Here is a 13,673-nt window from a genome sequence, read left to right on the forward strand (position 1 = left end):
ACAGTAACAAATGTTGGCAAGGATGTGGAGAAATAGGGACCTTCATACATCTCTGCTGGGAATGTAAAAGGTAAAATACCTTTGACACAGAATTTTGCAATTTCCTAAAAAGTTAAACATATACCTACTGTTCTACTCCTAGAAATTCATCCAAGAGAAATGTAAGCATATGCACACACAAAGACTAGTACACAAGTGTTCATAGCAGCTTCATTCGTAATAGCCACATTACACATTCATAATAGCCAACAGTTAGTGAATCAATAAACTGTGCCATATCCATACAATGGAATACTTCTCAGCAATGAAAGAAAGTGAATGATTACTACCTGCAACAGCATGGATAAATCTTAAAATAACTATGAGTTAAGTAATAAGTGTGTGAAAGAAGCCAGGCAAAAACAAAGAATACATACTGTATAATCCCACTTATATAAAATTATAGAAAATGAAACTATCATGCAGTGACAAAAGGAACAGTGGTTTCCTGTGTGTTAGTGGGGCAGGAGGTTACAGAAGGTAGGGCAAAAGAAAACTTTTTAGGATGATGGACATGTAATGCTTTCACAAATATATACATACATATATATTTCACAAATATATACCTACATAAATATATATAAACTTTTCAGACTGTATATTTTAAATTTGCCCAGTTTATTCTATGTCAATTATATATCAATAAAGCAGTAAAAAAAATAACAGAGAGATGGCTAAAGAGACATAATGGCTGATGTTTGATGTTAGAAATGCACTGATCTTTCTCTGACATCATCCCTCACCCTTAATTCTGACACCTGTCTGCTGGTTCCAGGCTATCCATCTAGAATGTGCAATCTGCTAGGCTTCAAAAGTGCATATTATAGATGATTAAACATAGTTCCTTCACTGTACAGCAGAAATTAACACAAGATTGTAAATCAAATATGCTTCAATAAAATTTTTTAAAAGGGGGCAAAAACAAGTACACATTGAAGCACATTACCATCAGCTGGCAACTCACTTAATTCTTTTTTAAATAGTTGTGTACTTGCAAGAGGGTCATCTCTGAATTAAATCATCATAGAAAAGTTCTATTCTGTACATCTGTGTCTCTTTTTCTGTGTTGCACATAGGGTTATCGTTACCATCTTTTTAAATTCCATATATATGCGTTAGTATACTGTATTGGTCTTTATCTTTCTGGCTTACTTCACTCTGTATAATGGGCTCCAGTTTCATCCATCTCATTAGAACTGATTCAAATGAATTCTTTTTAATGGCTGAGTAATATTCCATTGTGTATATGTACCATAGCTTCCTTATCCATTCGTCTGCTGATGGGCATTTAGGTTGCTTCCATGTCCTGGCTATTATAAACAGTGCTGCGATGAACATTGGGGTGCATGTGTCTCTTTGGGACTCTGTGGGAGAAGGCAAGGGTGGGATGTTCTGAGAGAACAGCATTGAAACAAGTATACTATCAAGGGTGAAACAGATCACCAGCCCAGGTTGGATGCATGAGACAAGTGCTCAGGGCTGGTGCATTGGGAAGACCCAGAGGGATGGGATGGGGAGGGAGGCAGGAGCAGGGATTGGGATGGGGAACACATGTAAATCCATGGCTGATTCATGTCAATGTATGGCAAAAACCACTACAATATTGTAAAGTAATTAGCCTCCAACTAATAAAAATAAATGGGAAAAAAAAAATAAAAGTTCTAGCACAGCATGGGTCTCACCTGAAGAGACCATGAATGTATTCCCAAGGCCATACATTTGCTTATATCCCTCTGCTAAAATTTACTTCCCACCCAGCTCTGGCTTCCTTATCTTGCTAGGCTAGAAAAAGTTCATCTCCTGTGTGTGTGTGTGTGTGAAGACCTCTCTAATTCTCTGCCTCTTAGCATTGTATCCAGTTGCCGTTAACCACATGGTTCATATTACCAGCTTATAGGGGCTTTAGCAACGTCTCCCAACCACATTTCCCTATCCCCATGATGACTTTTTTTTTTTCCCATGATGACTTTTACCTAAGCAAAATCACCTTGCCATTTGGAATTTAAACTTGACAGTGAAGATAAACTGGTTCAGGGCAGAAATGTGCAGGCACTTGAAACAAATATAAAGATTCCCAAACCAAACAAACTATTACCTGAAAATATTAGCATGTCAGAGAAAAAAAGAAGGTCCAAATGAGAAGACAGGTTGATCCTTAATGACACTCACCATCCAGGGAAGAAAGAACCCATTTGTATCCTCTGATACTCTGTTCGAAGGTATTTTTCCTTAATTTAGAATCCACTGATTAGTTCTCCTGATTCTAAATTTGGGTTTCCCAGGTGGCTCAGTGGTAAAGAATCCACCTGCCAATGCAGGAGAAACAGGAGACTCAGGTTTGATTTCTGGGCCAGGAGGATCCCTTGGAGCATGAAATAGCAACCCACTCCAGTATTCTTGCCTAAAAACTCCCATGGATGGAGGAGCCTGGAGGGCTATAGTCCATAGGGTTGCAAAGAGTCAGACATAACTGAGCACACACACACAACAGCAATTCTAAATCCAAGTTTCACAAACAACCTTTTAATTACAATTTCGCTTCCAAATGCAGCAAGTATGCCAAGAGAACCCACTGACATAAAAAGAGGATCTAGTTCCCTAAGATGACTCCTCATTGTATATTAGTAACTTGCCATCCTGGCTTTATATAGTAGCCATGTGAATTTAATAATCAGTCTGAGAAACAGACTCAACAACTAAAGCACAGTTTGCACAATAATGCCACCTTGCATGATCTCTTGGGACAGAGTCAGTTTTCCTTGGAGAGATGTTTGCATTTATTTATTTATTTTCCATAGTCCATCTTACTATTATAACACTTATTCCACACTGTAGTTACATAGATAAGCAGAGTTTAGAACTATAGGTTCTCGACTACCTGAGGGTAGCTTGCATCCAATTTTGTACTGACCTCCACCATCATTGCTTGATTTAAAAACACTGAATTAAAACGAGCTGCTTTCATACATACAATGGACTATTACTCAGCCATAAAAAGGAGTGCATTTGAGTTAGTTCTAATGAGGGGGCTGAATCTAGAGCCTATTATATAGTGTTAAGTAAGTCAGAAAGAGAAAAACAAATGTATACTAATGCTTATATATGGAATCTAGAAAGATGGTACCCATGAATCTATTTGTAGGGCAGCAATGGAGACACAGACATAGAGAACAGACCTGTGGTCACAGTGAGGGAAGGAGAGTATGGGATGAATTGAGACAGTAGCATTGAAACATATACATTGCCATATGTAAAATTAGGTAGCCAGTGGAAATTTGCTGTACAATAGAGCTCAAATCACTTGCTCTGTGACAACTAGACGGGTGGAATGGGGTGGGGGGGTGGGAGGGAGTTCAAGAGGGAGGGAACATACATATATCTATGGCTGATTCATGTTGATGTATTGCAAAAACCAACAAAATATTGTAAAGCAATTATCCTCCAATTAAAAAGAAATTAAAATATAAAAAAATGAGCTGCTTTCTTACATTTTTAGTTGATCAGGAGTTAGAAAACTGGATACCAAAGATACTTTCTCCTAAGTGCAAGCCTCTAATACTCATAAACTTAGAGATAGGTATTTTTTAAAAGTATGCTGCACATTCCTGGAGATCCAGTTTTTAAATGAGGTCACAGTAGCATCAACCTCAGTGAAGTTTCTGACTTCAGGGCATTCCTGAAATGTTTAAAAACATTTCAAGGCTCATTATCACATCAACTAAGATGAATGTAGAGATCTGTCAGATGAATAATTATTAAGGGAATAACAAAAGCATATTCGTCTATTTTAACAATTAAGTCACAATTTAGAGAACCTAATTCTAACTCAACAAATTTTTTGTTACCAAAGACAGAAAAATCACATGTTTATGATACAGTCATGACTCATTTAAAATTTTGCAATGGCAATGCTTCTTTTGATGAAAAGTGTTCACTCTAGCATATGTAAAATAGTAAAGAAGAATTTAAAATTTAAATATATTCAGATTAATTTTGGGGGGGGCTTTAAACAAATTTCCAAAGTGTTGTTGAAAAATATTCAACACACCATCGATAGAACATGTTTAAAAAGTAATTATATTTGGGCTAAAATTCCACTTTATAAAGAATAAATAATGACTACTTCTGGCCTGCTTCCATCTTTCAAGGCAGTAATTTATCTTGGATTTCTGCATAATTGTGATTCCTTTAAGCGCTGTTAACTGAATAGCCTGACTCAGTTTTCTCAAACGAACAATGAACAGTGTGATGAATAAACACAATTAAGGGTCTGAATAAATTGTTTCCTCGTTCACAAATACAACACAGTCTTGAACACAAAATACAGATCCTATTAATATGCAGATCTATAACTAATACTCAAAAGACCCAAATTCTGATTTTATGCATGGGAAACAGGCCTACAGAAATGAATTTTTTTTTTCAGATCCCCCGTTAGTTAATGGCAGCCTCCATGCTGAAATCAATATTGCCCTGTAGTTTGATTTATGAGTACTAGCTTCCCATTAAAGGATAAGCTAAAGATGCTTCAACAGGGAGAGATTTATTTCAAGAAGTCAGCAGCACAATCTGTCTCTTGTCCAAAAAAAAAAAAAAAAATTATACGGCAGATTTTCATCCTGCTGCTGCTAAGAAAATTTGGGCCTAATGGGTTGGGTCTTCCAACGGAAGTGACTGGGTTTAGGTGGGGCTCGTCCTGCTAGGCATCATCCAGCCAGCCAACAGGCAGGGCCCCAGCTCTTCAGGGAAAGAGAGCCTAGGAAGAAGGAACCATCACTACCCCACCCTGTATGCTGTCTGTATCTAAGATGGGGCGGGGAGGGTCGGGGGGGGGGGGACAGGTATAAGATAAGGCAATGCTTTCAACTGTATCCCCACATGCATTTCCTGGTCCTTTATCTTCTTTTAGCATCCCTAGTGCTTTCAGCCTGGCATGGCCTTCTGAATCCTGTGTTCATCTCTTGTTTGACTTGACCCAGCAGGCACGGCCTTCAATCTCATCTCCGCCTGCAGAGCCCTCGACTACACGTTAAGCAAAGACCTTGGGGTAGAGACTGAGTTTCCTAAGCTTTAGTCCCGAGCCAATCCAGCGCCACACCTGTATTTCCCTACTGTCTCGCCCCCTCCGCCCCGGCCACCAGCCCCATCATCCCCCAGGCCCCAGCCGTGCCCTTCAACCTTCTCCAAACTAATGTCACTCTGTGTCAACCCCTCCGAAGCGCCCGGGTCTCCAGCCCTGATTCCCAGGCCCGAAGGCGGTTCCCCTAAACCAGCGCTTCGGGCGCCGCCACTGCCGGCGCAGTCTGCAGCCTCCCGGGCTCCCGCGGTGCGCTCACCTCATCCAGGGTGCGGCTGCCGCCGCTGCCTCTTCCTCCTCGGCCGCTGCTGCCCAGCTCCCGGCCGGCTCGGGATGCCGTCGTTCCCGGCCGGGAGACTGCCGCGAGGACGGCGGTGTTGGCGCCGCGTCCCTGGACCAGTAGGGCGCGTGGTGCGCCCGGCGGACCGCGCGGCAGCAGCAGCCGCAGTCGCAGCGGCGGCGGCAGCAGGACCCGCTGTCAGTCCTCTTCATGAATTTCCCGGCCCTGACCAGCCCAGTCCTAGTTACCGTCCCTGCTTGGTTTTCCTAAGGTCTTCTCGCACTGCCCAGACGCATCATCGCGGCGAGGATGCTATCCATCCCAGTTGCCCCTGGCGCGGCGCAAACCCGGGAAGACCAGGCCTCCGCGCTGCCTCCGCCACCTGCTCCGCCCAGATTGCTTCGGTCCCTCTCCCACAAACACTCGCCGCTGCCTCTGCACCCTGTCATCTCCCCTTTTTTTCTCCCCACCCACTACCTCAACCTGGAGAGCTTTTCATTGCCAGACCTCCTTTCTCTTTGCTTCCTATCTGCTCCATTATCACTGTCTTCAATTTCCAACCTCAAAAAGTTTCTCCTCACTCCTTCTCTCCATATTTTCCTGGTTTTTGTCCTCCACCCTCCAAACCCATCATCCTCTTATATTTTACATTATTCTCTCCTCAGAATCATTACTTCCCCAGGTTTGTTGTGTAGCCTTCTTTCCCTCTTTTAAAATCTTCTTTCCTTTCAATTTTCCCTTTAGTTATTATAAAAACCTTTCTCATAAACAACCTCAATTTTTCTTTCAATTGAGACTTTCTGATTGCCATTTTCCATGAAAAACTCATAGTAAGATATATATAACTTGGTATCTGCTATCAAGTCAAAAGGGTGTTTTGATGGTTAAAAAAAAAAAGTTCACTGATCAAATAAATCTTCCACTCAACGTTTGTTCCGAAAACCCGTTTTCTTATATTCCAGTGTTTTCTGAGAATGGAAGCTGAGTCTCCAGCAAAGCAGAATGCTTCTACTGTACCATTCTATAACAGCAGTCTCAGCTTGCTGGTTCCACTTAACGATTTTTGGATTTTACCATGGTGTGACTGTGATATGCATTCAGTGGAAACCAGATCAGAATTTTGAATTTTGATCTTTTCCTGGACTAGAGATATGGGGCAATACTCTCTGGTGATGCTGGGCTCCCAGCCAGGTACATTTATAACCACTCTGTACCCATACAACCATTCTGTTCTTCACTTTCAGTATAACAGTCAATAAATTATTACATGAGATATTCCACACTATTAAAAAATAGGCTTTGTGTTAGATGATTTTGCCCAGCTGTAGGCTAATTAGGTGTTCTGAGCATGGGTAAGGCAGCCTAGGCTAAGCTGTGATGTTTGGTCAGTTAGGTATACAAAACGCCTTTTGACAAGATATTTTTGCTTTATGATGGGTTTATAGGGAGGTAACCCCATTGTAGGGCTTCCTTGATGGCTCAGTGGTAAAGAATCCACCTGCCAATGCAGGAGATGTGGGTTCTATCCCTGGGTCGGGAAAATCCCCTGGAGAAGGAAATGGCAACACACTCCAGTATTCTTGCCTGGAGAATCCCATGAACAGAGGAGCCTAGCGGGCTACAGTCCATGGGGTCACAAAAGAGTCAGACATAACTTAGTGACTAAACTACAAGAAACAAAATCCCATTGTAATTTGCAAGGCCTGAAAGGGACAAGTTTTATCTTTTAGTGGGTAGTATGGATCCCAAGGTTCATAGGCAATAGTCACTATCATTAACTCAGTGAGAATAAAGCTGAACTCTTAAGTCATTTTTTTCTCCCAAATCTGCTGTTCATTCTTCTGTTTTATTAACTCCAACACTACCATCCACAAAGTTGCCTGAGCCCCCGAACTGGGTATCACCAGAGATGTATCTTACTCATGCAACTCATCCAGTCTTTAATTCCACTTCTTTACTATTTCTTTAAGTGGTCTCTCCCATCATGATTCCAGCTGCTTCCAGAAAATGACACTATCAGGTATCTAATCATTCTTTCTTTCAAACCTAACTTAATCTGTATCTTTACATATCTTTTTTCCCCCTAATATATCTTACTGAAGCAATTTACTACTCTCATCTCTACTTTTTGTTGTTGTTTAGTTGCTTAGTCATGTCCAACTCTTTTCTGACTCCTTGGACTGGAGTCTTCCAGGCTCCTCTCTCCATGGAATTTCCCAGGCAAGAATACTGGAGTGGGTTAACATTTCCTTCTCCCAGGGGTCTTCTTGACCCAGGGAGTGAACCTGTGTCTCCTGCTTGGCAGGCGGATTCTTTACCACTGAGCCACCTTGAAAGACCCTCATCTCTACTAGAAAATTCTTAATTATCTTTTGTTGGCTTAATATTTTTTGGCCATCCTTTTTCTGTTAGCTGCATACTGAGCCTATAAACATGTTCACGTTTCCTCATCCCTAAAACAAAGACTTCTCCCTTTAAACTCTATCATATTTCTCATTTCCCTTCCTCCTCTTACCACCACCATATCTCTCATTTCCCTTCATAACCAGTTTGCTTACATACACTGTATACATTTGATGTCTATACCTCTTGACATACATACATTTTTTACCACTTAATTCTCTGAAATCTGGCTTCTAATCCTATTAGACTGAGCACCGAAGAATTGATGCCTTCAAACTGTGGTGCTGGAGAAGACTCTTGAGAATCCCTTGGACAGCAAGGAGAACAAACCAGTCAATCCTAAAAGAAATCAACCCTAAATATTCACTGAAAGGACTGATGCTGAAGCTGAAGCTCCAATACTTTAGCCACCTGATGTGAAGAGCTGACTCATTAGAAAAGACCCTGCTGCTGGGAAAGATCAAAGGCAGGAGACAGGGACAGCAGAGGATGAGGTAGTTGGATGGCATCACCAACTCAATGGACATGAGTTTGAATGGACTCCGGGAGATCGTGAAGGACAGGGAAGCCTGGGTGCTGCAGTCCATGGGGTCGCAAAGAGTCAGACACAACTGAGCGACTGAACAACAACAATACTATTAGTAGAAGTTGCTTTCCTAGCAGACCCAGACTTTGGCTTTCCCCATAGACTAGAGGTAGATTTTAATCTAATATACAAATTAAAAGGAGTGGGGTTCCCAAATTTAAAATGTATATACCGTTTTCATTAGTTGAGGCAGATAAATAGTTCAATGAAGTCACAGCAAACTCAAAAGCTAAGAAGTATTGAAACATCCAGTTTTAGCTAGGATGGAGGAGCATGTTTCAGAGTGACTTTTCCCACCTTGGGTGGGGGAAAGGATACAATAGAATATATAAATACTTATAAATATGTAAGTATTATATATATACAATACACACACATACATATGTATAAATGTCTTGTTGTTGTTCAGTCACCCAGTCGTATCCAACTCTTTGAAACCCTATGGACTGCAGCATGCCAGGACAAAAAGATATAAATACAGAAAAATACAGAAACAACTCTTGGAAGGAACTGATGAGTAACCTCAGCAGGCAGGATATGAATTGGAAAGAAGCACATGACATGAGCTTCATATTCATCCTGGGATTTATTTCCAAATGAAGTGCTAGAGAATAATCAGGGTTTCCCAGGTGGCACTAGTGGTAAAGAACCTGCCTGCCAATGCAGGAGACATGAGAGATGCAGTTTCGATCCCTGGGTAGGAAAGATCCTTTGGAGGAGGGCATGACAACCCAGTCCAGTATTCTTGCCTGGAGAATCCCATGAACAGAGGAGCCTAGTGGGCTACAGTCCATAAGGTTGCAAAGAGTTGGACACAACTGAATCGACTTAGCATGCACATATGCATATGCCAATAAAAAATTTTTAAGAAAAGAATATCACTGTATATGTTGAGAAAATAAAGTATTGATTCAAAAGGAAAAACAAGCTTACTTCTTTTGTTAGATTTACCTAAATATTTCATTTATTTCGGTGCTGTTATAAGTGAAATTACATTCTTAATTTTATTTTGGAATTATTAATTTCTAGTGCAATTACAATTGATTTTGTACCCTACAACTCTGACAAATTCACTTATTAATTATAATTTTTTGTGTGGGATCTTTAGAATTTTCTATGTACAAGATCAAGCCACCTGCAAACAGATTTAGTGTTACTTTTTCCTTTCAAATGTTGTTGGCTTTATTTCTTTTTCTTGTCTAATTGCCCCAGTAAGAACTTCAAATGTAATGCTGAGGAGAAGTGGGGAGAGTGGACATTTTTGTCTTGTTCCCAATTCTAGAGAAAAAGCTTTCAGTCTTTCACTTTGAAGTATCATATTAGTTGTAGGTTTTTAATAAATGTCAATTAATCAGGTTGAGGAATACCTCTTCTAGTCCTAGTTTGTTGATTGTTTTTAAGAGAAAAAAGTGTTATATTTTCTCAAATGCTTTTTTTCATTTTTTGAGATGAACACTTGAGTTTTGTCCATTATTCCACTAATAGGTACATTATATATATTGATTTTCATATGTTAAACCAACCTTGTCTTCCCAGGATAAATCTCACATGGTCATTATTGTATAATCCATTTTACTTGTTTCCGGGAAAAGTTTACTACTATTTTGCTACTTATTTTTATATAAGGTATATTGGTCTGTCATTTTCATTTCTTGTGAAGTCTTTGAGTAATAGCGGCCTCATAAAATGAGCTAGGAGGCGTTCACACTCTCTTACTCCCTCTCTCTCTCTCTCTCTCTCTCTCTCTCTCTCGCTTTCTGTTTTTTTGTTTTTTTTTTTTTGTAGGGGAAGAGTTTGCAAGGTATTAGCACTCTTTAAACAATTGCTAAAATTCACAAGTTATGCCATCTGGACCATAACTCTTCCTTGTGGGACGTTTTACTACTACTGCTGCTGCTACTACTATTACTACTACTACTCATTTAATTGCTTGTTATAGGCCTATTCAGCTTTTCTGATTCTTCTTGAATCAGTTTAAGTAGCTTGTGTTTTTTCTTGGAATGTGTCCTTTTCATCTAGTTTATCTAATTTGTTGGCATACAATTATACAGTAGCACTCCCTTGTAATCCCTTTTATTTCCATGGGCAGTAGTAATATGCCCTCTTTCATTTGTAATTTGATCCATGTATTTTAATTTTTTTAAACAAGGGAGGATAACAAAGACTAGTGATAACTGAAAGCTCTGACTCTTAAGGTTGTAAAGAAAATCACTCAGAAAGAAAGTTGTTTGCTCATTTCTGACACACAAGTATGGGTAGAAGACAGTAAAGAAGCAGGAGGTGAAGAGGTGTAAGAGGAGGAAGCCAAACAACACTGGAAGTTGTTGAGACAATGGCAGCTAAGATCCGGAAATTGTAATGGCTGCTAGAAAAAACCCAAGCCATTTAGACTACACAGAAAGGAAATAGGGTTGCACATCTGAGGAACAATCTGGGTAGAAACTTCTGGTGGGGGCGGGGGGTGGAGCAGAACTACACAGGACTTTTATTATGCTAGGCTGAGGGGTGGGCAAGTAATGAGGTAGAGTGGGTTGGGGGATAAAAGGAGACAGAGCCAGGTGGAAGAATGTAACCCCTATCAACAAACAATAAGTTCCTTTTGTTCACCTTTGTATAACAGCAGTACCTTCTATTCCTAGCTAACTTAACAATAAATAGTTATTGAATGACTAAGTGGATGAATGAAGAGAATAGTGATGGATATGTCTTTACTTACTGCAGCAACAATGTAACCAAGCAGGACCCTGTGGGGCTCCAAGACAGAGAAGCCTTGCAAACAGCTGCCAGTCAGGAAAGAGGGGGGATGAGAAAACACAGAGGAGCAGTCTGGAAACAACAGTGCAGCCTTGCGCCAGGGTCCTGGTTCCTCCACAGGGGATACACAGAACAGAATCTTTGAGCTCATTACAAAACTATAACCTCCGACAGAAGGAAGTAGCTAGCATTCTTCATTCCAGAGAAGGCCACCTGAGATTAGATTAAAGGGACCAGAGAAGCTCATCAAGAGACTACCAGGTATAGGCTCTGCTTATAACCCTGATCCTTATCAGCATCCCTGCCTTGAACCATTGCGATAAAACTCTGCACCGAATTCCCCCAAATTGGGGAAACACAGTTTTTGAAGGATAAGCCCAAACTCTGTCTCTGAGATTCGATCCAGCACTGGTGCAAAGAGGCTAAGCTTTTGGCTTTGGCAATTGTGAATTACGCTGTTATGTGCTCAGTCCAGTCCAACTCTTTGCAAACACATGGAATGTACCCACCAAGCTCCTCTGTCCATGGAACTGTCCAGGCAAGAATACTGGAGTGGGTTGCCATTTCCTACTCCAGGGGATCTTCCCAGCCCAGGGATGGAACCCATGTCTCTGGGGTCTCCTGCATTGACAGTTGGATTCTTTACCACTGGTGCCATCTGGAAAGTCCTAGTATACTGTATACAACCAATGAAGAATTGTCTCAATCCATGAGTATGCCATTCATTCAGTCACCTATTCAACAAACATTAATTGAGCATTTGCTAGGTTCCTGGGGGAACAGGACACTAGACTCTGGGGGATAACAAATGATTACTGTTGCTGCTTTGAAAGATTTTAGAGGCTATGAGGGTAAAAAAAAAAAATCTGTTAAAAATTTTAAGTTCAATAAAATATTTTAGATCCTATCAAAACTATTCCAATTATCCTCACAACCCCACCATCTCAAAATCCAAGGGATGGGCCTGGTGGTTTCTGCCTAGCTTTCCCAACAAAGTAGGGAAATTGGACAAAAATAATGAACGTTTCATGAGATAGCATCTAAAGGCAGGGAGTAGTTTTGCTTAGGCTGGAGAGTTGAAGCAAGGTATCTAAGGTGGTAATTATTTTAAATAGTGGTTTTCACATCACTTACAGTGTGCACTTTGTTCAGTTTTCCTCCTTCCTCACCCAAATCCTTACTTTCACTTTAATGTCTGGACCAACTAACTGTGTGGACAACACAGGTAAAGACTGTGAACGAATTTAAGGTTGAACAAAATAAAAGCTCCAATAAAGGAGCTCACATTGTGGGACAGTTTAGTCAGGGATGATAATTCAAAATAACCACCAGCTCTGAGGGCATCAATATATGCGCAGCCTGATCGCCGCTTCCCAATCACCAGGGCAGCCAGAAGAAGCAGGCTCGAGGCGGGGCCGATGGGCGGGCGCCAAGATGGAAGGCGGGGCTCGTTCTGGAGTCCCTGGAGGTAGCCAATGGCCACCTGGGAGACGGAGCTTTTGAAACCGACTGGCATGGAAACTGACCAATCAGAAGCTAATCTGGATAAGCTGCCGAAGTCGTACCAGCAGAGTTTTGGCGCAGTTTGATAGGAGGTGCGGGTTGAAGAGCGATAGCTCAGAGAAGCCGCTGTTTGCTAATCTGTAAGAAAAGGTTTCAGTTTTTAAATAACTGGTTCAGCCATATTACCACATATACCTGATAGCAGCCCAGAAATAGTGGCCATATATATATATATATACATACATATATATATATATATATTTGGGGGGGGGGGTCTGCCAAGAGCATCACTTCCTCCTGAGAAAGGTTTTTTGTGTTGTTTTTTCTTTTTTTCATTTTTGAAATTAAGTAATTCATACAGGAGCTGCTGTTTACTTACAGTGTTTGGGGGTTGATACGGGCCACAGGTTTCTGGGACTGTCATTTATTCATCTTCATTACCTAGCTCGGTGTCTGGCATACAATTAGGCACTCAGGAATTGTCTAAAAATAAATGGACACAAGCCTTTAACTATTGGTTTCTTTGATCTCACGTGTAAAGTCTCTAACCTTCTGACTCTGCCTTAATGGAAAGCCCCATTCTGTTTTAGCAGCTTAATTTAGATAGGTGCTTTATTTGGTTTTTTGATAAGACATGCTGTTAGTTCTGATATTCAAATTTCTGTTTACCTCCCCCCATCACCCAGTACAACCTTTACAAGTTCGAAAATTCTTGAATTTGACCCATTTCATAGTGTTGTCAGACTTCCCACATAGATCAGTCAGTAAAGAGTCTGACTGCAATACAGAGAAGTGCGTTTGATCCCTGGGATGGGAAGATCCCCTGGAGAAGGAAATGGCAACCCACTCAGGTATTCTTGCCAGGAGAATCCCATGGTCAGAGGAGCCTGGTAGGCTACAGTCTATAGGGTCGCAAGAGTCGGACATGACTGAGTGACTAAGCACACGTGAATGGTGTTGTTAGGTTTCAAGCTTGGGGAGAGCCTAGATCCAGGAACTAGAAAGAGGCTGGAATTCTTGCTCCAAATTTG

General features: G+C 41.0%; 1 protein-coding gene across 12 annotated transcripts in view; it reads right to left on the reverse strand.

Moving 5' to 3' along the window:
* Positions 1-5,663, reverse strand: part of LOC122435175 (phosphodiesterase 4D interacting protein) — a 237,069-nt gene extending 231,406 nt beyond the window's left edge. For all 12 annotated transcript variants that reach the window (XM_043459169.1, XM_043459370.1, XM_043459377.1 and 9 more), the window contains exon 1: positions 5,376-5,663. In XM_043459169.1, coding sequence (XP_043315104.1) covers positions 5,376-5,608 — 233 coding nt within the window. In that variant the 5' untranslated portion in view covers positions 5,609-5,663. The remainder of the gene's footprint in view (positions 1-5,375) is intronic.
* Positions 5,664-13,673: the final 8,010 nt, after the last annotated feature.

The sequence above is a fragment of the Cervus canadensis genome, chromosome 2 (assembly GCF_019320065.1).
Source record: "Cervus canadensis isolate Bull #8, Minnesota chromosome 2, ASM1932006v1, whole genome shotgun sequence".
Lineage (NCBI taxonomy): Eukaryota > Metazoa > Chordata > Mammalia > Artiodactyla > Cervidae > Cervus > Cervus canadensis.